At 38.4% G+C, this 24,724-nt stretch overlaps 3 protein-coding genes across 5 annotated transcripts in view; 2 read left to right on the top strand and 1 right to left on the bottom strand.

The window, feature by feature from the left end:
- cog2 (component of oligomeric golgi complex 2) overlaps positions 1 to 8,027 on the bottom strand; it is a 12,748-nt gene extending 4,721 nt beyond the window's left edge. The window contains exons 1-8 of one of the 2 annotated variants that reach the window (XM_014001670.1): positions 8,008 to 8,027; positions 2,579 to 2,740; positions 2,201 to 2,266; positions 2,029 to 2,109; positions 1,772 to 1,875; positions 1,371 to 1,479; positions 1,001 to 1,180; positions 552 to 676 (exon numbers count right to left, since the gene is read on the bottom strand). In XM_014001670.1, coding sequence (XP_013857124.1) covers positions 552 to 676; positions 1,001 to 1,180; positions 1,371 to 1,479; positions 1,772 to 1,875; positions 2,029 to 2,109; positions 2,201 to 2,266; positions 2,579 to 2,680 — 767 coding nt within the window. In that variant the 5' untranslated portion in view covers positions 2,681 to 2,740; positions 8,008 to 8,027. Of the gene's footprint in view, positions 1 to 551; positions 677 to 1,000; positions 1,181 to 1,370; positions 1,480 to 1,771; positions 1,876 to 2,028; positions 2,110 to 2,200; positions 2,267 to 2,578; positions 2,741 to 3,013; positions 3,169 to 8,007 lie in introns of those variants that run through there. The other variant, XM_014001661.1, reaches the window with a different exon arrangement.
- Positions 3,236 to 5,596, top strand: LOC106513058 (THAP domain-containing protein 2). Of its 2 annotated transcripts, none has more exons than XR_001309749.1 (5): positions 3,236 to 3,595; positions 3,788 to 3,983; positions 4,084 to 4,201; positions 4,284 to 4,488; positions 5,022 to 5,596. XR_001309749.1 is itself a non-coding variant. In XM_014001707.1 (5 exons), the coding sequence occupies exons 1-5, from the start codon at positions 3,516 to 3,518 to the stop codon at positions 5,030 to 5,032; spliced, it is 606 nt and encodes a 201-aa protein (XP_013857161.1). In that variant the 5' UTR covers positions 3,241 to 3,515; the 3' UTR covers positions 5,033 to 5,596. The 2 variants fall into 2 exon arrangements, 1 of the variants encoding a protein (XP_013857161.1); XM_014001707.1 differs by having other exon boundaries at positions 3,241 to 3,595; positions 4,084 to 4,197.
- A 103-nt stretch (positions 8,028 to 8,130) lies between the features above and the next one.
- The window catches only part of pgbd5 (piggyBac transposable element derived 5), a 21,402-nt gene continuing 4,808 nt past the window's right edge, over positions 8,131 to 24,724 (top strand). The window contains exons 1-5 of the mRNA XM_014001684.1: positions 8,131 to 8,834; positions 14,854 to 15,284; positions 17,416 to 17,550; positions 21,545 to 21,719; positions 23,457 to 23,654. Coding sequence (XP_013857138.1) covers positions 8,480 to 8,834; positions 14,854 to 15,284; positions 17,416 to 17,550; positions 21,545 to 21,719; positions 23,457 to 23,654 — 1,294 coding nt within the window. The 5' untranslated portion in view covers positions 8,131 to 8,479. The remainder of the gene's footprint in view (positions 8,835 to 14,853; positions 15,285 to 17,415; positions 17,551 to 21,544; positions 21,720 to 23,456; positions 23,655 to 24,724) is intronic.

The following is a 24,724-nucleotide window of genomic DNA, read 5'->3' as shown; positions in this document are numbered from 1 at the left end:
GTATTATGCACGGGTTATTATTGATAATTAGATTTTTAACGCTTTTTAAGCTCAAAAAAATGATTGCATTACACTCGATCGTATTATACATGGTAATTAGGAAAAATGTGTAGCTATATTTATATTTTCTCTAATAAAATAAATACTAAATGGTCTTCACACAAAATCACACTACTTGGTTTTTTTCCTGTCACACTTGCACAAACTAAGACCCTCCCACCTTATAACATTTTCGACAACTTATACTGACTTATGAAAATTTTGTTAGAACTAATTAACTCATATCAATTATACATTTGATCTAATGTTAGCATTAGGGTATGTATAGGTCCAAAAGAGGCTTCCAGTGGATTATTTTTTATTCGATCTTCAGCTTAGACATTTTTAGTGTTGAACACACTTTTCACAAGTTGTCTAACATGTTATATTGTGACGGCCTTTAGAAAACCAAACAGTTTTGAGAACAGATTTTCTTTTAAATTCCCTCTCCAAATGAAAAACATATTTTTTTAACTAACTGAATTGGTTTGCTTCCTTGATAACAACAATACCTGGATATAGCTCCTCCAGTCACCTCTCTTAGCAGCCGACAATGGTGAGGAACAAACTCCAACAGTCTGGAGTACATCATCTGGAGACCACTTGGATTGGACTTCACCACTTCTTCAATTATCACCTACAACGTGAAGAAGCCAAAAGGACTTAATTGCATCTAAAACAAGAAAATCAATAAATTATTGAAATTCTGTGTAGGAGATCTAATTACTTAGCACCATATAAAAGTTATCAACATATCACTTAAGAAATATACTTATTAGATAATTGGAAATTTAAGATAAGATAAAACTTTATTGTCCCGAAGAAAATTTGTCTTGGGTACAAACCAACTGCTACATAATCCAAAACCATGATCGTCACATTGCTCAATTTACTCATTGTTTGCTTATTAAAAACGATTGCAAGATTGCCATGAACATATAAAAATGTTTGGTATTTTTACCTGGTCCATGTACGGTTTAACCAGCACCTGTCCCACCAGAGCTTCGGCATCTCGTGTTTTGTCGATGGTGGCATACGTCCTCAGGCAGTGACGCACCATGTCCACGTTGGACGTCTGCAGGCCCTCTATCAACAGGCCCTCCAGAGACTGCTGCAACATGGAGGTGATCCCGGCTATACGCTGTCAAAACAAAATAAATATGGTCAAGCATTTCAGAGACTGGTTTACAGTCAGTACTGACTTTTTTAACTCTACTACTCAATAAAAGAACTATATAGAAGCGGACTGTCTCAGTCTGAGACAGAGGAAAGAAGAAGCAGGTTGACTGAGCAACTCGGTGTTTGCAGCTGACTGACTTCTTCACACTTACAGGTCTGACTTTGTCCAGCAGAGGCATGCCTTTGCTTTGCACTGCATGGAACTGCAGCTGATTGAATTCTGTGGCAATTCTCTCCAGGATCTGACCTGCCAACAAGGGGCTGTGCAAAGATAAGAAGGTGCTCAGTCATAAAGATAATTGCATATTTATGTCCTTATTTGCCCCCATGCAATATTTATTTTCAGTGCTTTAACATTTTTAATGGAATTAAACAGGCCAAAAATACCCACATAAAACATTTAAGGATGATAAAATTACACCAACTAATTTCATATTTTCCCTGCTGATAGCCACAGTTTAGAAAATTTTATTCAAATAAAGCATTTGCTCACAGTTACTACAACCTACATCCACTGCCTCATTTAAGTGTTTGTCTCAGCAGTTTTTCCCACCTGCTGATTTCCAGAGAATTTGATTCCTTTGAGTTCTGCGAATGAAGAATCTTCTCAATCTTTTCGACAGAACGCACCACCTGAATTAACCTCAATACACACACCTGGTGAATAAGAATAGTGTAAATAAAAGGTATGTATTACAAATCCACAGAGAAGAGATGCACAATTCGTTTCAAGCTAGGCTGTATCACAACAGTTCACTATATGGATGATAATGAAAAACAAAAATTTAACAGGATGAAGCTGATTCGCACCTTTTTATTTTGTAGATCTTCCTGTTTAGATAGCTGGTTATCAATAGCTTGTATCACTTCGCTTACACAGGACCGCAGACTCTGCAACAAACAAAACTATAAACATTCTGTGGCAGAAATAAATCCAAGTCTTTTTATTTTATTTTACAGTGTATTTATTAAGAGCACATACCATGACTTCTTCTCGCAACTGTCCCAAGGGCACTGAAAGCTGATTAAGGGCTTTGTCCATCCCCACCTGAGACAAAGAACCAAAAATCAGCTACATTGATGCAAACAGAATTAAAATCGATGAGAATATATTAAATCTACAACTCATATCTGTAGATTCAAGCTGATATAAATAATACACATTTCCTTACTTTTAAACATAAGCAGGAGATATATTTTTTTTACCACTGAACAAGAAATATTGGTGACAATATTTACATGAGATAACTTTAAAAAGAATGAACATCAGTTTAAACAAGAAATAGATTTAAAAAGCACAATATAAAATTATCTCTGCATCTGACTCCTGAGAGTTGGATCCCTGGTAATAACCACTAACCAGGTTGGTAGAGAGATTCACAAAGTCTGCATAGTCCTTGTTGATAAGCTCTACCATGGCTGTTTTCAGTAGCTTGTAATACAGTTCCAGGTCCTCTCTCATCTCCTCCAGCTGCACCTGCTTTCGACACTCGGCCACAAACTGGTCAACATCAAAATCATCCTGCAGACAGAGAGACAACACTCATTTGACGTCACTGTTCATCGTCACTGTTCATGTAACTCTGGACACATTTCCCTCTTTTCTCGGGRCATGTTCTAATAAAACTACGAGTTTTACTATATAAAACGGTAGCTGTGTGGACGAGACGTACTACTCGCTGACATAAAAATATAGATTACAAATGTAAGCATAAGCACTGAATGAAATAACGTCAACTTTGACCAGAGCTAACATTAGCTTGTTAAGATAACGCAACTGTTCACACGTTCTTACCTTCATGAAAACATCTTTGTCGAAGCACAGAGAATCTGGTCCCTTTGGAAGATTCATTTTAGATTATAAAATAATCYACCAAACAATATTCACGAATTAAAGTGGCCACCTTCTGTTAGCTAACTGTATCCAAGCTTCCGCAAACATGGCATTAGGCACCAAAGAAGAAGAATAGGAAATGACTCGACCACGCCCTCTAGTGTGTGTGCGCTTGTCTTCGTTCCCACGAATAGCAGWCCGCGGTGAGCAGCGTGTCGTGGCTGTTTGGAGAGTTGACTTAAAATATTTTGACTCTGAGTATTTTGTTCACTTTTTGAATAACGTTAAGACTACTGTTATTATGGCGGTGGTATTGTAGCGCTTCGATATGACCCTGAAACGTAGATGCCGCCTTTGCTACTGAGTCGTACGTCCTCGAGTCCGCCATATTGGATAGGTCAATGTTAAAGCACGAGCTCAGATCAGCTTTTTCTGTTGTTGTTTACATGATCGCAGTGGGAAAATGCCGGTGTCTTGTGCAGCTTTTGGCTGTAAAAACAGACGAACTAGTCTGAGTAAGCATCGGGGGATAACTTTTCACCAGTAAGTTGCTGTTTATTGAATCTTGTTGTTTTAGTTTGTTAATGGGCTTTAGACTGTAATAAAAAATGACCAGTGCTGTCTGTGAATATACATCCTAAACCATAATCACATTTTTGTTGTTAATTTTCATGCCCTGAATGTACTATGGGACTGCATATGTGTGAGTCTGACATGTACATGTTTTTATTAAAGRTTTCCTAAAGATCCTGGACTCAGGAAAGCCTGGATCTTAGCTGTTAGACGGAGAGACTTCAAGCCCTCTAATAAGACAGTTCTATGTAGCAGTCATTTCCACGACAAGGATTTTGACAGAACTGGACAAACTGTTCGCTTGAGGGAACATGTGATTCCCTCAATATTTGAGTCATTTCCAGACCATTTGAAAAAGGTTAATACACAAAATATATCTCAGATATAACTGGAACTAATACTGCTTTGGAATACTAAAGTAAACACTATTCTTACACATTGTTTCACTGAATTTAAAGGCACCTGTAAAGACCAGATCAACTAGGACATCAAGACGTGCTTGTGAGCCAAGTAATGATCCTGCACCTGTACCTGTTCCTAAAGCTCCTGACTCACCAAAGCCTTCAGTATCAGTAAGTATGTATATCAAGCCCTTTTTTACATCACATACATTATCTTTACTGTGTAGCTCTCACTCAGTGCATCTTTCATTTCATAGGATCATCATTACGCTCTTGATCCAAATCAAATCAAGATTAAACTGTCTGAGGCTCAAGCCAGAGTGGAACACCTTGAGCGGCAACTGAGAAATGCCAAGGATCGCGAACGACGACAGAAACAAGCTGTAAAGTTACTACTAGATGAATTAAGAAACACTGGAGTGATTTCTGATGAACTGCAGCTAAGGCTGACCCAGGACTCTGGTAGGTTTTCTCTTATTTGTATGCAGAAAAGGCTTGTCCACATTGAGAGTGATAACTCTGACAGTAGCAATAAAAAAAACATGGTTGAAAATATTGTTTCAGCCTAGGCGGATGACTGATTCCACAGCATATTTAAGAAAAGATTAAAGAAAAAAAATGTTGGAATCTGTTTTAAGAACTGTTTGTTGAATGATGAAAACTAGTCAAAATACATTTGGGATCCTCACCTCTGTTGATGAAAATTAGTAATTCCTAGGCTGCTTGGTCTTTAACTTTTTTTTTTTTTCATTTGAAATCAAGTGTCAAATAACATTTAAAGTTTGAGTAATCACAGCATGAAAATTACATGAAGTGTTTTTAAAAAAATGACATGATTATTTTAGAAAGTAACCAAATTAACTGTAATCAGTAAGATACAGCTTCTTGGTTTTTGTGATATGTCAAGTGTTTCTGTATTTATTGAACATAGTGTCCAAGATATATTTTTTCCCACTTACAGGTGACAATACGTTGTATTTATATGTGTGTTTTAGGTGACTTGTAAATCGAGACATCATGAAGCCAAACTCATGTTCAAAGGCTTCAAGTGACTGTTGGGATCGTACAACTGTACAAAGACCAGCATTTTCAACACTGGTTCAGTACTGCTCCAAGAGTTTTTTATTTTTATTGCTATTATTTTTTATTTTATTTTTTGTATTTAACTATTTCTTTGTTAAAAAGGTTACTGCTTATTTCAGATCGCACAAAAAATGTTTTGTTAAAAAAGATTAACAGTAAAGATTTACTTGTTATAAGAAAAATCAAACCATCAGTGACATAGTTTTACTGGTATATTGGACTATTATTTGATACTGACTTCAGTGGGAAATTTCTAATTCATTGTTGCTGGGTCAGGTTGTTGGGCATTTAAAACAAGTGAGAGTGAGATAATGGAGGGCTGATTATAAAATCTGTAGCCACTGTTGAGGTGACTAATCCTCAGCATTTCCAGCTTGTCAGTAAAATGTTTCCTTTGGCAGTCACATGGTAGAGTCTGACATAACTTACAACTAAGACTATGTGAACATCCATGAACTGTTTAAATTAAATTTAAGTTTAATTTAAAGATGACAAAAGCAGCCTGATGAAATTATTTAGGAACACGAGGCATGCAGCATCATTAGGGATGTTTAAAATTGATAACATTTCCACAAAGTCATCATCTCTTCTCAACTTATTTTACTTACTGCAAAAAAATGCTCCCAGAATTTGATTCTTATTTCAACCTGGAGAGACTCGCACAAAGATGGACTGAAATTAGGAAGTTAATTGACATGAATGACAGAGTTTGGCGCTCAGACTCCGGCAGAGGATGCGAGCGCTGAGAGATGATGTAAGCTCCGATGAGCTGCTTGAGATGAGGGGTAGGAGTATTTCCCCCCTCCCCCTGGTGGTGGAGGTCAAAGGTGATAGAAGTCCTTGGAAGCCAGAAGATGAAGGTTGACATTCGGCTGGCAAGCGGTCGGAGTGATTTCAGAGGACGCTTTTATCCACTGACTGTCAGACGCTGATTGGATGTAGCTGTGCTTGTGACGCAGAGGCAGGATGGAGCAGGTGAGGTTAATCTTCCAGAGTTGAATTTTCATCTAAAACTCCATCTCAACTTATCTCAAAAATAGATCAATCGTAAATGATCATTGAGATTTAATTTTTTTTCTTGGAAATTGCAGACAAAGTTACCTTTTACCCACATTAACTATCAGGATTTGTGTAAATCTCCACCCCATGCCCCTGCACGGTATCTCCGGTCTGCCAATYGGTTGCACCTTAAAGTTCCCAGGACAAAGCGAACCCTCAGAGTCGGTTTGGGCATAATCGTATCGTTTGCAATTAATCGTCAGAAAAACATTAATCGATTACTTTTTGGCACTTGACGATTAATACGATTAATGCCAGCAGGCAGAGTTCGCTCGGTGCTCCTCTCTGCTTCAAATATGACGAACATTTTTTTTAAAAAGCTCTGTAAATTATTTATCTATCAACACAATTTAAAATGTGATGTATAGCCTGAAGTCTGTAATTTTGAGACAATTTGGAACAGATTTGTATGAAGAGCTAATCCTTCCCACTAAATTGGTCGTGTGACCAGGACATAAGGGTGTTCAGGGACTCCAGGGGATTAATCATCAAATTAATCGTTATCGGCTAAATACCACAATTAATCGTGATTAATTTTTTTGCCAATATTGCCCAAYCCTACATCAGAGAGGATCGATCGTTTTCAGTTGCTGCTCCGAAGCTCTGGAATGAGCTACCCCCAAAAGTCAGGCAGGCCTCCTCATTGGCTGTTTTTAAAACTAATCTTAAAACGTAAAACAGTTTGAGAACTCTGTCAAAAGCCAGTGAGCTAAAAAAAAAAAATCTTGGTCTTTTTAGCTGTTTTTAAGCTGTTTTTTAACTTGTTTTTAATGTTGGGGTGTTAGTGTTGATTTATTGTTTTGGCCCCTTATGTACAGCACTTTGTGTCAGCGGCCGCTGTTTTAAAGCGCTTTATAAATAAAATTGATTTGATTTGATAAATACGTTGGTATTTTTTTAGGTGTGAATTTTCTGATGCTAAATGTTTTTAGAAAATGCTTACTTTTGAATTTGTCGTGAGAAAATATGAAGACATCTCTTGATTTCATATGTTTACTCAGCATTGATTAAACTTCACACAATATTGTGTTACAATAAAAGTGGGGGTTTTACCATTCATTTTGATTGTATTGTATTCTGAGGTACTTTGTGTGTGTGTCAGAATTAATCAGATAAACTGAGTGGGTGTGTTTGTCTTTTAACTAAAATCTTCTGTATTACTAAGCTGGATATTCAAAATGTTTTGTTTCAGTGTAGCCCTCTAATTTTGGTAGCCAAGCAGGAAAGTTACTTCATTGATCCTCTGTGGGAAATTGTTCTGTCATGAATGAACACTTCCTGGTATGTGGGGCAGGAAGCATTGCCTTAAATGGTATTATTGGGGTGCTAATTATGCTAATTATGCTTTCTTCTTGTGCGAGCACCTGAATATATATTCATGACGTTTATGCAGCTCATTTACGCATTTTCCTGAAGTTAGAAGCGTTTGCTGAATCTGACCTGGCACAAGCCCTTTATACGAAAAAAAAACAAAGAAATTTAGGGTAAGATATGAAAATGTTCTTGCATGAGGCCCATTTACACCCATAAAAAAATTATGTGCGGTCGTCCCCCAATCAGCCTAATAGATCACAGCATATGTGGAAAATAAACTGACATTAAAAAAAAGTTACAAAAACCAAAGGTTAGCAGAACATTTCTATAAGTGGAAGGCTAAAACCACACAGAAGTAATTTGCAAAAATTGTATAGAAAAACAAAATAATTAAAAAATTGAACAAACATTTAAAATGGCTAATTTCAAGTATATTTTTGTGGAAACCCATGATGTAGGCCTAAACAATAAAACCAACTAATATTAAATGTAATTATTTTATTTTGTTTTATTTTTGGTACTTATCTGCTTCTATACCCGCTCCTTTCTTCTTTAGTTCAAAAAGTGCGCTCTGATTGGCTGACTGGCTCCTGTGTACCAGCCTTTCATTGGCTGACTGGCTCCTGTGTACCAGCCTTTTATTCATCTGTGCGGTGCTCGCTTCTCCGTTTACTCGGATGTTGTGTGCTGCCCAGTGCGCAGCCTTGTAGGCACAGCGAGGGGGCGGAACTGTTTCCGGACTTGGAGCTCAGCTTTCTCCGGTTCCGCACGCAGCCCAGTCTGACCGCCAGGCTCGGCACCGGAGCCGGGGCAGGGCAGGTGGAGCAGGAACAACCAGCCTAAAGACGAGGGCAGGGTGTTGGCGCCACATTAAAGGCGTGCGCATCCCTGTTCCCCAGGGTCGTGACTTACCTGCACCGTGCAACGCCAGTGACAGACTCACAGAAAGAGGGAGGAACACGGAGGAGGAGAGAGGGGAGCATCACTGCTGAGGGAGATGGCGGAGTGCGGGCGGAAGGCGCTGTCTCTCCTGGAAGCGGCCCGCTCCCGGTATGAGAGCCTGCAGATATCCGACGACGTGTTCGGCGAGTCCGGCGACGACAGCAGCGACAACCCCTTCTACAGCACCTCCGGGGACTCCGACTCCGACAACTACATAGCCGAGGCGGGCGAGGAAGAGCACCACCACCACCAGAAGCGGAGCGACAAGGACTACGGGCACAGCGGGGGAGCCGGTGGGGGCACCAGCGGAGCSGGTCCCCCGGGCTCCCTGTCGCGTAGCCAGGCGGAGGAGGAGGGCTGGACGGAGACACTGCAGGATGTCACGGTGCCGCTGTACAAAGAGACATACGGTGAGACGTGATGCACATGAATAAGGTCATCCTTGCCGTGAGGGGTAGGAGGTCTAGTAATTTTTAGGTCATGCACAACATTACACTGCAAACAGGTGCATCTGATTTCTTCTTTCCCATCCCTGATGTCTGCACCTTGCTCCATGTGGATGTGTAGTGTGTGATGGAGAGGAGGATGACACTGCATCGTCAATGGACCTAATGACAAACCATAATTCACCCCTTGATGCTAGTATGAGTACTAGCACATACACACACAGTGTGTATGTCATCCTGTTTGGATGCAACCCAACACAACATGCTGTTACCTCACAAACTGTAATGCATTATGTAAAATGATCAAACAAATAGATTGAAGTTATTTAACATGATTCATATTCAAGATACAAATAAATTGTCTGGCTCTCGCCACTTGTGCATGCACTTTTATGTGCACTGCTCCATCTGTCTCTTTTGAACAGTCTGTCTTCTGAACAGCTTCTATCAGAACACCCATCCTGTCTCCCCCCCGTTATATTGCCTTGCAGCATCAGAGGCAATAAGGCTGTGGTTGATAGGAACCAAAGCTCTGCTCGTGCTCACAGCAACATATTAACTCACTTATGAAAATGAAAGACAGGCACACAGTGGACTGGTTAAAGTGGCAGGAAGCCACTGCGGTGTGTCAGGAAAATGCACCGTCTGTGTGCAAGGACAAGTTGTTTTCTCTCGGTGCTGTTAATGTCAGCGCAAAAAAAATAAATAAATAAATGTGCCACTCGTTGATAAGAAATCAAGGAGCACATGAGAGAGTATTCGCTGTTTGGTGTAAAACGTTAACATTTCGAACGCTGCTATGTAAAAACCCATCCCTTGAAGCAGACTGGGTGCAGTTTTAACTGTCCAAAATGTGCTGGCTTGTTGTCAGGGTTCCCAGAAAGTTGCAGGATGCTTTGTTCTCCCACATCCTGTTTGATCTGGCATGCCTTGTTACTACAAACCTAATCAAAAGCTGTGACAGGTGTGTCTGTCTTTATACGTTCTGGTTGGATTTGTTAAGAAACAGTATGTTTGCACAAGTGTTCACCTGCCACTGTGTATCTGGGCAGAGATTATTAGAAACTGCAATGAATCTATAAAAGTTCACTAACTCATACTATATTAGTCCCTGACATTTGTGCACCCGTCTATCTGTATCTCAGTCAGAGCCGGCTCTTGGCATAGGCGAACTAGGCGGTCGCATACAGCGCCATCTGCTGGAGGGGGTTTCGAACTGCAGAAGAAAAAAAGTATTTGTAATCCCTTGTTGTAACTCTGCTCAGCGCCCTTTTCAAATAGCATTGTCCTAAAAATTATAATGTAGTAAGACTTGAAAAAATCTGTGAGATTGCCGTATACGTCCGTATACCTGAAAAATGATGTAAAATCCTTATAATTTACGGACAGTCGGTACAAGTTGACATRTATGTTGTTATTTATTTGCTTTCTGGGAAAGCAAATAAATCTAAGTTTACCATAGTGCCTTACACAGTCAAACTTGTTTTTAGGGGTTCAAATTGGGGTGGGTGGGACATAGCTGGGGGGGGGGGGGGGCCTTCAACTCGCCTAGGGCACCAAAATGGCTAGAGCCAGCACTGATCTCAGTCACTTCCCTGCTTGCCTTCCTGCCCATTTCTCTGTCTGTGCTGTTTGGATGACAACTCCACTCTTTGAACTGTGTTCATCATATTCATAAATTATCAACCACTGTCTGGAAACAAACCAACTTGTTTTACTGAGACAAACACAGATGCAAAAACCAATGCCGGGGTTTTTTTGTCTTTTTTGGGAAATGTGGCATYGGGTTCAGATTAGATGTGTTGACTTCATTCCAGTGTGAGATGTTTTTTATGGATTATTAAACATTTTTGCCCAGATCTTTCATTATGTAATCATCTTACCACGATGTTAGAGGGAATGAAAGGCAAATTTATTCGTTAGCTCTGCTGAGCATGTCTGGTAGATTTCTGTGGCGCGCCATATGTCAGGTCGTCTGTTTGACCTTCTGTTTCTCTCTGTGGTGTTTCGCATATTGTCACTCAGACATGCTTTTATAGACTTTTTCTCATATGTTAACTGTTTGTCAAACAGAAATGCATATTAGACGCTTTATCCTAACATTCACTCGAGAATATTTACAAAAAAATGGGGGGGGGAGAATGTCCCTCAATACACAAATTAGTTTGAATGCTATATTTAAAATAAATACTGTATATCCTGAATTTATTACAGAAACAACCCTTTATTATCCACTAAGTCTTTTTTTTTGTTTGTTTGTTTTTGAAACAACATTTTGTATCATAAACCGAAATATTCCCAGGATCTTTAAGTGGCAATAGATACTGCTATGTAAAAAAAAAAGCTGTTTTTTAATTTTATTTATTTATTTATTTATTTCAAATCTGAAAAGGATTTTTCTGATGTAATGCACCACAGTACAACACTGTAAGGGATTATTTCCACAGAAAATCTCACAAAAACCCTCTTAGCAAAGATGGACAGATATCACGGCTCAGTTCTGGTGCTTCCCCTTTGGTTTCCGCAAAAAATACAAGTCGTAAGCATGTCCAGTTTACTGTAGCTCTGAGATGGGTTTATCTTTTACATAAAAATCTCTGACTGTTTAATCCCTGATTATGAAAGCTTTACAGACAGACTCTTATCCATCTGAAACTGAAGTAAAATATGAGCTATGCGTTATGTATATTTTATTTAATTCAATCTCTTGGCTGACACAAGACAATGTTAGCAGACAGAAAATTGTTGCAAATTCTGAGTAAATATAAAGTCTCTAATGCAGCAGATGCAATAGATTAACCATTCACAAAAATGAAGCCTTTTCCCAGGCTGTATTTTTAGTTTTATTCTGAGATGTGGAGCATTTAGTCCTAGCTTTTAGTTGGAAATTCATTATAATTTCATGCCTGAAAGTCAAGTTGAATTTTACATTAAGTTTTCACATCTTCAAGGATGTAAAAGAGTTGGTTTGGAGATGCGCTGCAGCTCCTTTGGCTGTCTTCTTGGTGAGCATCAGCTGTGTGGGTGTGCTCCATTGTCTTTTTTGTCCACCTCTCGCCCGCCTCCACACGTTAACAACCTACTATTAGGGAAGAAAACACTTGTGCTTGTAATCTTTGATTCAACAGCAAGAGGACGAAGTGATAGTCATTCATTATTTTAGCTGCGGAAAACCATTTGGAAGCAAAACATGATTGTGAAAAAAAGAGTGATTTGTGGAGAAAATGAAGGCGCCGCTCTCTGCCGTTCGGGGATAATGAGACCTCGAGTGTTTAATTGAGCTTGAAGTTGCTCTGCTCAATATCCAGATTTCTTTGCGTGCAGTCAACAAGCTCAGTGTAACTCTCTTACTTGATGAAAGTGAACACAATCCAGTCCCAGCACTGTGACGCCTCACTGGTCAGCTAAAATGCTTCTTTTAAACTGAAAGGTCTGTCTTGATGTAGGTCTAAATCGCCTTTCTACTGACCTCATAGCCTCACGCTGACATCATCAAGGTTGAGACCTGAAAAAGACAAGTAATTTATTATAAGTTCAACGAAGGCGAACCRCTGTGTATTAGGGCTGCCACGATTAGTCGATTAGTTGACGACTAATCGATTATTAAAATAATCGCTGACTAATTTAATAATCGATTAATCGTTTTTTTTTTTTTTTTGTTTTTTTTTTTTTTTTTTTTCTTTGTTTTTCTCTCCAAACTGCTTTGACACCTTCCACTGCCACATCTGCCTTTCTGTCCTTGACACACATGCACAGTAGTGGTAACTGGGGTAGGCCGTGGACGTCACAAGACATTATACAGATAGGCTCTGGTATCATGGCTACCTGACAACAGAGCTCAAAGTGTGGGATCATTTTAAGAAAATGAAAGAGAAACCTGTGTAATATCTGCAGAGCAGAACTTGCCTTCCACAGCAATTATTTTTTGTTAGCATATAGCTAAAATCTAACCATGGTTATATAATAGCAGCTGCATTCTGGCGCGATAAGCTGTATGTTTTATATTCAATTAACGTATGATCCGATTAGTCGACTAATCGAAAAAAATAATCGGTGATTAATCGATTATAAAAATAATCGTTTGTGGCAGCCCTACTGTGTATTCATTAAGACAATGGTTTGAACTCTTCAACCTGTCGGGTTAAAAGCACATCTTTTTGTTAAAAAAAAAACGGGTTTGTGTGTTTACCAGTGCACCAGAGTTTAAATGGATCCATTGTTTAGACAGAATTCTAAATGCCAATGTCTGAACAACACCATCCTTTATGAGCTAAAGCTTTCTTGACAGACTTCAGATGGCTTTTCGTCGCGTCTCCAGCTTGATTTGGCTACACAGGAGGATGATTTTGGCTTACTTCCTGCCATAACTGGAAGGCAGGAAGACACTGAATCCTTCTGCTGGCAGGGAAACGGGATTCTGTGACGAGTATCTCAGCGCGGCGGCTGTCAAGTCGTGTAAACTTTCCAACGGTGGCCCTGGGCTTCTGACATTCAAACCAGAAAGCTGCTGTGGTTGATTAAAAAAAAGGCAAACCCAATGGATTATTATTATGCTGTATTTTCAAGTCTTTTAAAAATGATAGTGTGATTTACGTAAACCAGTGACAGCTCAACAAAACAATTTTATTCTCTTTTTGTCAAAAGACAATTTTTTTTTTTTATCTGAGAGCCAGGATTACATGATAGTTTTGTCTCTCACTAGACTTCTTGTTCTGTCACTTGCTGTTTCTATAAATGTTTTGTTATTCACATTTTCAGTGGTGGACAGCACTAATTTAAAAATTAGTTCCACTAGCCCTAAAACACTAACTCAAATATTTAGGTCCCCTAATTCTAAAGCACTAATGCACTGAAAGTTTTAGCAAAAGCTAATTCTAAAGAACTAAAACTAATCCAGTCAAACCATGATCATTCACACAACAGACAATATGAGTCACATATTGTCAAAGACTTATCATATTGACATTCCACAACCATATTTGAGTTCATATTGTCAAGAAATTGTCACCTAGTGGATAAGTGACACACATGTAGGGCCATATAATTTCCGCGATGCGAAAAATGCGGACGGAACCGCGGAATTGACCAAACAAAATGAAATCCAGTGTAAAATGCGTAATCTCACGGAATTTGCTTATTTGGGCGAGTTTCTGAGGTGTCTAACTAACTTTATTATGTGAGGTTTGATGTTTTACACATAAAGAATGTTTTTAATACTTTTAAACTCCTTTCAAAAATAGTTTAATATTCTACTGAACCACAACTATTTGTTATATTAGTGAAATGATATTATTTTTTAAATTTCTGTAGCTATTTATTTGTTTTATCATTGTTCAGTCACTTTATAATTACACACTTTTTAAGTTAATAAATGTGGTTACAGTGGAAATGTGTAATTCAGGGAAAAAAATGGTAAAAGTGGAATTTAGATAAATAAAAACGGAAAAAACGGAATTTGGGAAAAAATAAAATGGAATTTATAGCGCCCTACATATGAACAAAATGTGCCACAGTTTTCACCGTCAACTGTAAACATTAACGTTGATCAATAACATTTATAGACCTCAGTTAGTGCTTCTAAATGTAGCCTATAAATTTAGCAAGTTCTAATCCACTAATAAATTTTAAAATTAGCAAAAGCCCTAAAGCACCAATCAGGAAATTAGCTCCCATATTAGTGCTTTAGGGCAACTGTGCCCACCACTGTACATTTTGTAGTATCGCATTTGTAGAGATTGATGAAGGTGGCAAAATTCACAAAAAAAAAGGTTTACGCTCRCTTGAGATGATTTGGGGATTTTCCGAAAAAGAGTTAATGCACAAAAGGGGCGATGGAAACACATTTGAAAAAAATTTGATGCATTTACCTCACATGATTGAAAACTTTTTTTAATTTTGTTTGCTCAAAATTGCATTATAGTTAAATGGCTACTAGTCTAGTTTGCTTTATTGTCATGTTTTCTTCTTTCCTTTCCTCATCCAGGCCCCACTCAGAAGATGCCAGGCACAGCCACCGCCTTGGACTTCTTCCAGCTCTTTGTTCCCGACAACTGCATCCAGAACATGGTCACCCAGACCAACATGTACGCCAAGAAGTTCCAGGAACGATTYGGCTCCGAGGAAGGCTGGTGTCCGGTCACAGCCCAGGAGATGAAGGCCTTCTTGGGCTTCGTCATCTCCACCAGCGTGCACCGCTGCGAGTCGGTGCTCAGCATCTGGAGCTCGGGCTTCTTCAGCAACCAGAGCATCGCCCTGAAGATGAGCCARTCCCGCTTCGAGAAGATCCTCAAGTACTTTCACATCGTGGCGTTCCGGCCATCCCAGGGAAGCAACCAGGGCCTTTACAAGATCCAGCCTTTCCTGGACTCGCTGCAGCAGTCGTTCAGCTGCACMTTCAGACCATCGCAGACACAGGTGTGCACAACTCAAAGCAACTTTTTGTATTTTTAGATTGTGTGTACTCATATTTCCTTTTCATTTCTACCAACCTAACTGAGGCAGTAGCTGCAGCATCAGGGGTGTTGGTGTTTGTAGATTTTGGCTTTTTATTAATTGGAACATTTTTTTTTCTTTTACTGCTGAGTTGTTGCCAAGCATTTAGTTTATTGGATTTTACTGACCAAATAGTATTCAGGTTAAATTTGTCTTTCTCTTGCAACCAATCATATCCCATCTGCAACAGTTTCCACCCGCCAGCCGCTGCCATGCTATAAAAAAATGAATGGAAGTTCTGGAAATAAGTTGAATCATTTCCTATTTGTTGGCCCAGTTTGAGTCGCTTTAAAGTCCTGCTGTTTCTGAAAGAGGATGTCAGTCAGTGCTGCAACTAATTAGAACTATAATCTACTACAGCAGTTGTATCGCTCCTAATTCTACATTAGCTTTGAAGGTTTACAATAAAACCGTTTAAATACTGAAATTGTTATTAAAAAAGGGTTATAAAAACAGTTTCATGCGTCTCAACTAATTTACATAATATTACAAACATGAGGAAAAAATTTTGTAGTTTATAATAAAAGCTAAATGTTTAACTGCTTAAATAGTTTCCTGTTTTTGTTTCTGGCTTATTCAGACAGAAATGAAAGTCTTGCAGGAACACATTTCAGTTTTGCACAAGGCTAACTGCTTTTTGTGATCTAAGCCGTGGGTCGTGAAGAGGTTAAATAGCCACAGTGGTTCAGGTGACGCATCCATCAATGCCTCACTTTTGTTTTTTGTTTTTTTCGTAACTCTATATTTGACTTGGAAATGATCCATTGCTCTTCTTGCTGCAGTAGAACAGAACTTCTGATCACYACACGGTTGAGCTTTAGTCAAATCATATAGGAAGGACAAAGAGTTAAAGGTTGAGGCTGTCCGGTGGGTGGGGGGGACAAAATGTGAACATTGGTTAGAAACATTTGCTCAAATGCTTATTAGTTTTAAAGTGATTGTGAAAATGTATCCACAGTTTTTTAAGTTACTAGTTTAAATGATCAAATGAGATCACAGTAACAGGATGTACTTCTTTTTGCATGACCGCCACAGTCTAACRTAACCTGCGTATTCGTCTATTGGAGAAGACTTGACACAAATTAAAGTTTAGGAAAATCCTTGCTGAGATAATAAATGATGTGAGAATAAAACAGCCCGTTAAACTGTCACAGCTATTTTCCATTTTGCCGCTGTGTGTGAAAAGCAAATGAACCGTTACTATTAGAGCATGAACTAAATGATGTCATGGATAAATAACTGACAGAGGAACCGCTGTATTTACAAGGTTAAGTTTTGAACAGCTGCTTCTATGCTCGTTAGGGGTGTAAGAAAATATCGATACACTGAAATATCGCGATATTTCATTTCCCGATACTGTATCGATATTCTAAAGTCCTGTATCGATTTTTAATTAAGGTTTAAAATGTCAACTTTCCTGCCAACCGTTCATTTTTATGTTGTAGTTCAGCCTCTGACCACTAGTTGCAGCAGTGAGCCAGCCATTTGGCTCGTCTACCTCTTGAGCGCCAGAGAGTAAGGGTAGCATTAGCATTGTAAGTAAACATTAGCCTTTTTTTTTCAGTAAGATGTTTTTATTTAATAGAATTTTTGGACAAAAAAAATCGCAATATATCGCAATATATCGCCTTGCTTACAGTATCCCAATATATCGGGATGTATCGTATCGTGACCCCTCTGTTATGATATGTATCGTATCGCCAAATTCTTGCCAATACACAGCCCTAATGCTCGTTGCTCCTTTTTTTCCCAATTTTTGTAACTTTGTAGGTCTTGCGAGAAGAAAGATGCACACATTATTATTATTTTATTTAWTTTTTTTCTGAGGGGAGGGGTTCTCAATCTCACACTCACACATACAAGAAGTGAAGATTTTTGATTGGCTGCCTTCTCTCTCTCTCTAACCTTTAGCTGTAATTACACATCGCACAGACTTTCACACAAGAAGGCTGCTTATTACTCCAGTAACACCTTCTGTACTCATTCCGTGGTTACGTAAAAACTCATCCGACACGCAGTAGGATGTTCAGCAACAATGCTCGTGTGCTCGCAGGTCCTGCACGAGCCATTGATAGACGAGGACCCCGTGTTCATCACCACCTGCACAGAAAGAGAGCTGAGGAAGAGGAAGAAGAGGAAGTTCAGCCTCTGGGTTCGACAGTGCTCCTCCACAGGATTCATCTGTCAGGTAGACGCACAGATGAAAATGAGCGGAAACATCAGGAGTGAAACGTCTACTTTAAATGTGTTTTTTTTTCTGCTTTGAAAGTAAAGGCCAAAAAAATTAAAATACAAATCTCTGATGCTGCATCAAATATAAAAGAGATGCGAGATTTCATTCTGCCTGAAGTCAGAAGTAAAAAAGCTTTGGTAAAAACATCAAAGGCTTTGATCTTTAACCAGTTTCTAATCTAGCATTCAGCTTGTTAATGTTGCATCATTTCACATGAAGCCAATGGTTTTTTACAGTGAGTGGGATTTCTGGGTGCAAAGGTGCAAAATTCATTTTTAGAATTTCAACATATTCATTTTGAACACGAGAAATGACTTCTGGTTGTCAGAATGTTTTTTTTTTCTTTCTTTTTCCTTTTCATGTCRTTTTAGTGTAAAGTATCTACCGGTGGGTTAGATCTGTGGTTCCCCATCAAGCAGAGCTGCTCTGCTGACTAACAACCCTGCCCTCCATCCAACCTTCAACTCCCACTCTTGTTTCTTGTGTAACACCAAATGCATGGTTTTCAGCTGAAGGTCAGGGCAGCAAAAAAGTCTGACAAACCTCTTAAATATTCATAACTCTTTACTTACAGTTTATTAAATTAACATCTTACAATCGGGTTTTCAGTGTTTTTCTTCTTTTAAACTACAGTTTGCTTAAAAAGAAATTGTCTTTAAACACATAATCAATATTGTGCAGGTCTTTTATTCCACCTACACATACAGGCCAACACCACAACACTGAATGTAGTTGAGTATTTTTGTCTTAGTTGCAGAATTTCTGCTCAAAATAACTGAAGCATATAGAAAATTTCAACCTGTCTTTCAGTGAAACAATGTCCTGTTTACTCAGTAATAAAAGTTCCAACATCCACACAAATATATAAAGATAATTATTTTAAATTAAATGAATTCATATTGTGCTTTCAAATCCTTCTTTTTCACACTTGAATCATTCAGTTGGKGTCTATATAAACTGGAACTGCAATGTTTTGGTCAGAATTTTTCCTTATTCTACCTCCCCATCCCCTCTTTAACCCCTTTTCGAACAACTCACTTTAGTGCTGTTGCTTTAAAGGGGCAATATTATGTGTTWGTCAGGCATACATTTAAATACTATACCATAATAAAGCATCTTTGTCACCTTTAGCTGTTATTAAAATGCAGTTTTTATGTTTAAATAGAAAATAAACTTATCTTCTCATCACCTCCTCTTCTAAACGCATTGAAATTGGCCTCTGTCTCTTTAAGAACCACCTGCCATGAGGAAGTTCAGCTTAAAGACACGTCCCAGGGGCGTTTCTGGTCCCAAAAGGCGTTTCTGGTCCCCACCTGTTGTTTTGCTCCTCAGCATGGCTGCCTAAAAATGCTGCAGGATTTCTCAGACATGCATGAATGAGTCAAAGTAAGGCTTTGGGCGTGTTTTTTAATGAGAGTATAACATTATAACATGATATAAAACTCAAAAAAGTTGATTTTACATGGCATTGCCCCTTTAAATGCAAACAAGACCCTTCACACCCTGCCCCTTCCAGGTTGCATTCCCAATGATAGAGCATTGTCCACTCTGACCCATTCAGCCATTGTTATAGTTTGATAGCAGAGATAGGATTATCTAGCGGCGCAGAATTGATTAAAAGATGTCATCAAGGGAAGACTTTTCCATCAGCCTTACACGTTGGAGCCAGAGTGAGAGCAGAATGAAGACGACGAACCTTCATAACAGTGAATTTGCGAAATTGTTTAGCTGGAAGTCCTTAATTTTTCTTAGAAGTTCTGCAGTAAATACTGTGACATTATTTTTAATAGGGTATAGAGAAAAACTCCACTTTAATGCTGCATTCTCTTCTATTTTTAAAGTCATATAATTGGGTTTTTAGCAAGAGTTTATTATTTTTTTTTACCGATTTGCTGCATTGGGATAAAATGCATCTCTAAGAAATAATAAATAAAATTGTTGCAAGGTAAATCTGCTTACAATTACCATTTCTAAATCTATTTTTTTTCTTTTCTTTTTGTTCAGGTTTGTTTGTTCTAATCTAAACGCGACATAAATTTCATTTGGAAAAARGAAATCGTATTTCTATAAGAATAATTTATTAGATAACATTTTAAACTAGCAATTTTTTTCAGTAAATATTGACAGAAATTTGCCCAAGTTCGACCCAAGTTTTGAATTTTGGCCCCCCTGCTGTAGTGTCTCGTGAATAAAAACTAAATGGCACCTAAAATGTTAGCCAACAACTTAATAATAAATGATACCAAAGTCGGCTTCAGTWTTACAGCCTGACATCACTGCTGAAAACTAAGATCCGATGATGGGTCTTTTGACATGTTTCCATAGGTGGAACAGTTTGATGTTGGGTCATACAAGACCAACAAGACTGTTAGGCTTGTTCCCTTTAAYTGACACGCTTTGTCAGGGAAAAACATCAACATCCTCTGTTTTTAGTCCGATTTCCCAACAGAAACAGAGTGACTAAGAGCACGGGAGGAGAATCTGTGACACCCGGAGGAAAAAGATAAACCTCTGAGRAGTCACGACTTCAGACCTCAGAACATGTTATCATCTGAAAACTGTAGCTTCACATATACAGTCTTTACAGTCTCCCTGGCTTTTAAACTGAACTAACATTTCAGTGCAACGACAAATGTTACCAGGCTSGTGGAGCAATTAGAGAAGAACAAGATTACATTATAAATTTAGAACATTTTACTGCACAGCACCTATAAGATTGAATTAAGGCCCACACACACACACACACACACGCACACACTACTGGAGGAGAGTTTCCATTTTTTTTTAAAGCTGGAAGCAAACCAAAATTGCATTAGTGGGGAGAGAAGCAAAGCTGAGCAGAATATAAATTCATCCATTCTTTTTCTGTTAGTAATTTATAGAAAATAAATCGATTCATTTATCCATACACATTGTTTCTTGTAATCCCACATCGCCTACTGTATGTAAAACAAGGAATAGCAAACAAAAAGCAATACGTTGTCATTAAAAGCTACATTCCATTATTGCATCCATTTAACAAAAAAATCAAATGCAGAAGAATTCACATTGACTGCAGCCATTTGGCAGCAACTTAGTCTTTACCAGGCTTCTGTTGTGTCTCCTCTCTCTGCCTAAATGAATTGTGAGAGAAAGAGGCGCGGGAGGGTGGGGGCAGAAAAAAATAAGTTAGTGAAGCAAATCAATGAGTTTCCATTATCCAGTGAGTACACAAACATGTAAACACWAACACTCTTCCAGATGCATGAASTCACCATTAAGACTAATAGCTGCAGGGCGAGTGAAGWTGCAAGGCTAATGCCATTTTAAGTCCTGCAGAACGTGCAAAAGTTACACGCCGGAACTGTTTGCACACTTCGTTTCATCACGCCTGATTATAGCTTTCGTTGAAAGTCGATCACTGCCTTGTGTTGCCTTTTAGGACTTAACAGTGAAATGTGTGAAGCGGCACATTTCAGCACGCTCCGATCCAGACAAACTGTGAATATTCACGGCTCCTGTTGGGTACACGGAATCAGAGACGGGATTTTATTTTTTTTTATAATTTTTTTTATTTTGATCCTTCAGAAAATCAGAATAAGCTTACTGATTTAAGGCTGCTCTTGTGTAGTATCACCTTTCTTGCACTCAACATCAGCATCGAATTTGACGGTGGTAATGCTGATTCAGCAGATTCAGACTAATGTTTTTTTATGATGGTGGTCAGAGGGTCCGGTGGCGCCTGTGTATGGCAGCCTCGCCTCTGTCAGTGCGYCCCAGGGCAGCTGTGGCTACAATGGTAGTTTGCCATCATCAGTGTGTGAATGTGTGTGTGTGAATGGGTGAATGTCTGTAGTGTGAAGCACTTTGAGTGTCCTGGATGGATAGAAAGGCACTATACTGTATAAGTACAGTCCATTTACCATTWACATTACTAATGTTTTTTTATGTTTCTGTCCTGACCCTCCAGGTTTCGGTCCATCTGAAGGAGGGCACAGACAGTCTGGCCACCTTGAAGAACAAACCTCAGCTCCACAGCCTCGTGGCCAAGCAGCTTTGTCAGAACATCTCCGGCAAGAACGCCATCATCTTCACCGGGCCGTCCATCACGAGCCTCGGCCTCTTCACAGAATTCAGCAAACAAGGTGCACAAACTGTAACATCTCATAGTGACCAGTCACCATCTTTATTTTTTAATGGTGRTTTGATAATAATGCATCTAGAATGTTTTTTTTTTCAGCTTTTGTCTTTGATAAATGATTTTTTAAATTGCAAAGTATAAGCAAAATCTCTTTTTTTTCTTTTTTCAAATTTTTAGTTTAATCTTCTTTCTCAGTCCAAATTAGTGTTTTAAAAAGGTTACATAATCAAGACTCTTTTTCAGAGGTGTTAATTTCTGCCTTCTTCCAAAATGCTGCAAAATTACCAGAGAAGGGGAGAAATTGAAAAGAAAAGAAAGAAAGAAAAAAGATGATTTCACCTGAATATTTTTTTTATCTCATCAGGAGTTCTGAGGATGTTTATCTTCACTTTACCAATAATTAAACCTTTAAACTCTGAATTTCAGAGGGAAAATCTTTTTTTATTATTGCTTTGAAAGCATAAACGTGTGTTGCGAGGGGAAGTTTAATTCAAATTCTGTTTCAATTTTAAATTTTATGCCAAATCCAAGGAGCCAGAAGCTCAGCCCACAGATCAGACACTTGTGATTTTATGGAAGGAGATGTTTTATTGCTTTATATATTATTATAAATAGCTATGTAGAAGCTGAAAATCTCAGTAGAGTAAGTTGCTACTGCAGAGTAGAAGAGAGAGAAAAAAAGGCTGCGTCTGACCTGAATTGATATTAGAATTAAATAAAAGAAATAACAACCAAAGCAGGACATTTTGTACAGAGTCCAAAATGCCTTTTATTTATTTATTTATTTATTTATTTATTTATTTATTTATTTATTTATTTATTTTATATTATTTTTTGTGAGAGCAAGATTTCTAACTCGGTAAATGGACGCAGAATTGTTTAAATGCCAGTCGTGACAACTGCTGCTTCACCTTTTCAAAAAGGCTCAGAAAAACAGCTTTAATGTTTCCTTTAAAGTCGTCTTTTATCAAAGAAACCAACCTTTGTAAAAAAAGGTGATTATTCCATCCCATTCTTTGTGGCTGAATCTTTCACAGTAATGYTCAGTTTTATTATTTGGAATCAGTGCTTAGGGTTTGTGCCTTTTTATCTTTACTTTTTTCTTTTAAATGACCGACTCTCATAGAGAAGAAATAATTTAATTTGAATCATAGTTTAACACAAAGCCTCTATTAAACAACACAATAGTGGATTTGTTAAGTCTGTCTGCTACAGACACACACTGCAGTGAAAGCACTTTTTGTACTGTACTTTTTTTTTACTAAACTAAACTAGAAACTCCACAGGAGCTTCAATACAAGCAGGAAAGAAAAAAAACGCCATTTTGATTAATTATAACGATAAGCCCCTCCACTCTCCTGAAAGAACAGACATGTGAAAAACATTGTCCAACAAATTTCTTTCTTGCAGAGATAATTGGCAGAGTTAATCACCCTGCATTATTCTCACACCATGACTGTGGAGGCAAGATTAGTAATGGTGTAGAAAGACCAAATCAGCTCAGCCACACGACGAAAAAAATGGACGAGATGGAATCATTTTGTTCATTTTCRTCCAAACTAGAGAGAAAGAGTCCAGAAAATAAATCTGATTGTTCATTGCAAAGCTTGTGAACTCAGATTTGTTTGTCAAATCCAAAGTTCGAAGTTGGACAAAGACATTTGTGAAAATGTACCGTATCGTTTGTTTGGTCAGAACATAGGAACATGTTTCAGTGTTTCCTCCCTCTGTTCCTCTCCAGATATCTTCTGCTGCGGTTTGCTGAGCACCAGAAAGAGCGACTGCACAGGCCTACCCCAAAGCATGCTGGTCTGCAGCTCCACGCCAGCGCAGCGGGGCCAGTCCCACGTGATGATGAAAGGCAGCATGTCCCTGATCAGCTGGTACAACAAGGGACACTTCAGGTTCCTCACCAACGCTTACTCCCCAACAAAACAAGGTGCGGATATAAGGAAATAACCAGTGATGTATAAAGTACTTGGGGGGGGAAAACGGCTACATACAAATAAAAATACCTTAACAGAACGAAAAGTACTTGTCGTGGCAAGTTTTACCAAGAATGCAGAAACACATTGGAATAAATGCACAGAAAGTCGGCGTGTATGGTCGTCAAATGATTTAATTCTGAGCGACAACAAAGCAGACGGTCAATCAGGAAGTCTGTTGAGTCGTGGCTGACTCGTCAGCCGAGAGCAGCCAATAATATAACATCATGAAAACATCATGTGACAGTTTACAACCAATCACAGTCCGACAAATGTAACCAYCTAGCCAACAACAGGGCTCTCAGCCCAAGAGCTACCTTATCAAAAATAAGAGAGGTCATGCGTTGCTGGAGTCTTGACGTCTGGGGCAAACAGATTAAAACAGCCGAAAGTAGTTATCATAAGATATATGAGTACTGGACAGCGTCAAGGTGAAACAGATATAAATAATTAGTCCATAACAATCCCTCCTCTTGAGTAAACAATACTCAAAACCAAATCAAAAGGAATAATTATTAAATGTCTGAACACAAATGCAAAAATCAACACCAAGTACAAGAAAAATAGTGCAATTTATATGACAACCATAAACATACATTCAAATAATGCAAGTTACAACAGGAATAAGGCTTAAAGACAAATAGAACATCATTACACATCAGAAGAATCGATGGAGATCAAAAACATGTCAAAATTTAAAAAACTTAAAAGTCCAAAACTTAGACAAGGTATCGCAACACAAGTTCTGCCTCCCAGTGAATTAGATGACATGTACCACTTATGTGCCATCAGAATCTTATCTTGGATAATGTGTTAACTTAATAACAAGTTGTCAATAAATGAACCTTAAGTAAAGCAAATTAGGACAAGGCAGATCAAAGAAGATGCCAATAGGCGTTTACTTCTAAGTTAACAGATTTAGACAAGTTAAACAACAATTGATGAATGGAGATCACAAACTTCAATGAACCTGAGAATTATTGAATAAATAAAGTTATTAAAATCTGTTAAAATGACTATCCAC

The sequence above is a fragment of the Austrofundulus limnaeus genome, unplaced genomic scaffold (genome assembly GCF_001266775.1).
Source record: "Austrofundulus limnaeus strain Quisiro unplaced genomic scaffold, Austrofundulus_limnaeus-1.0 Scaffold0, whole genome shotgun sequence".
Lineage (NCBI taxonomy): Eukaryota > Metazoa > Chordata > Actinopteri > Cyprinodontiformes > Rivulidae > Austrofundulus > Austrofundulus limnaeus.
The sequence above is the reverse complement of the archived record's forward strand: the minus strand, read 5'-3'. Positions and strand labels throughout refer to the sequence as shown.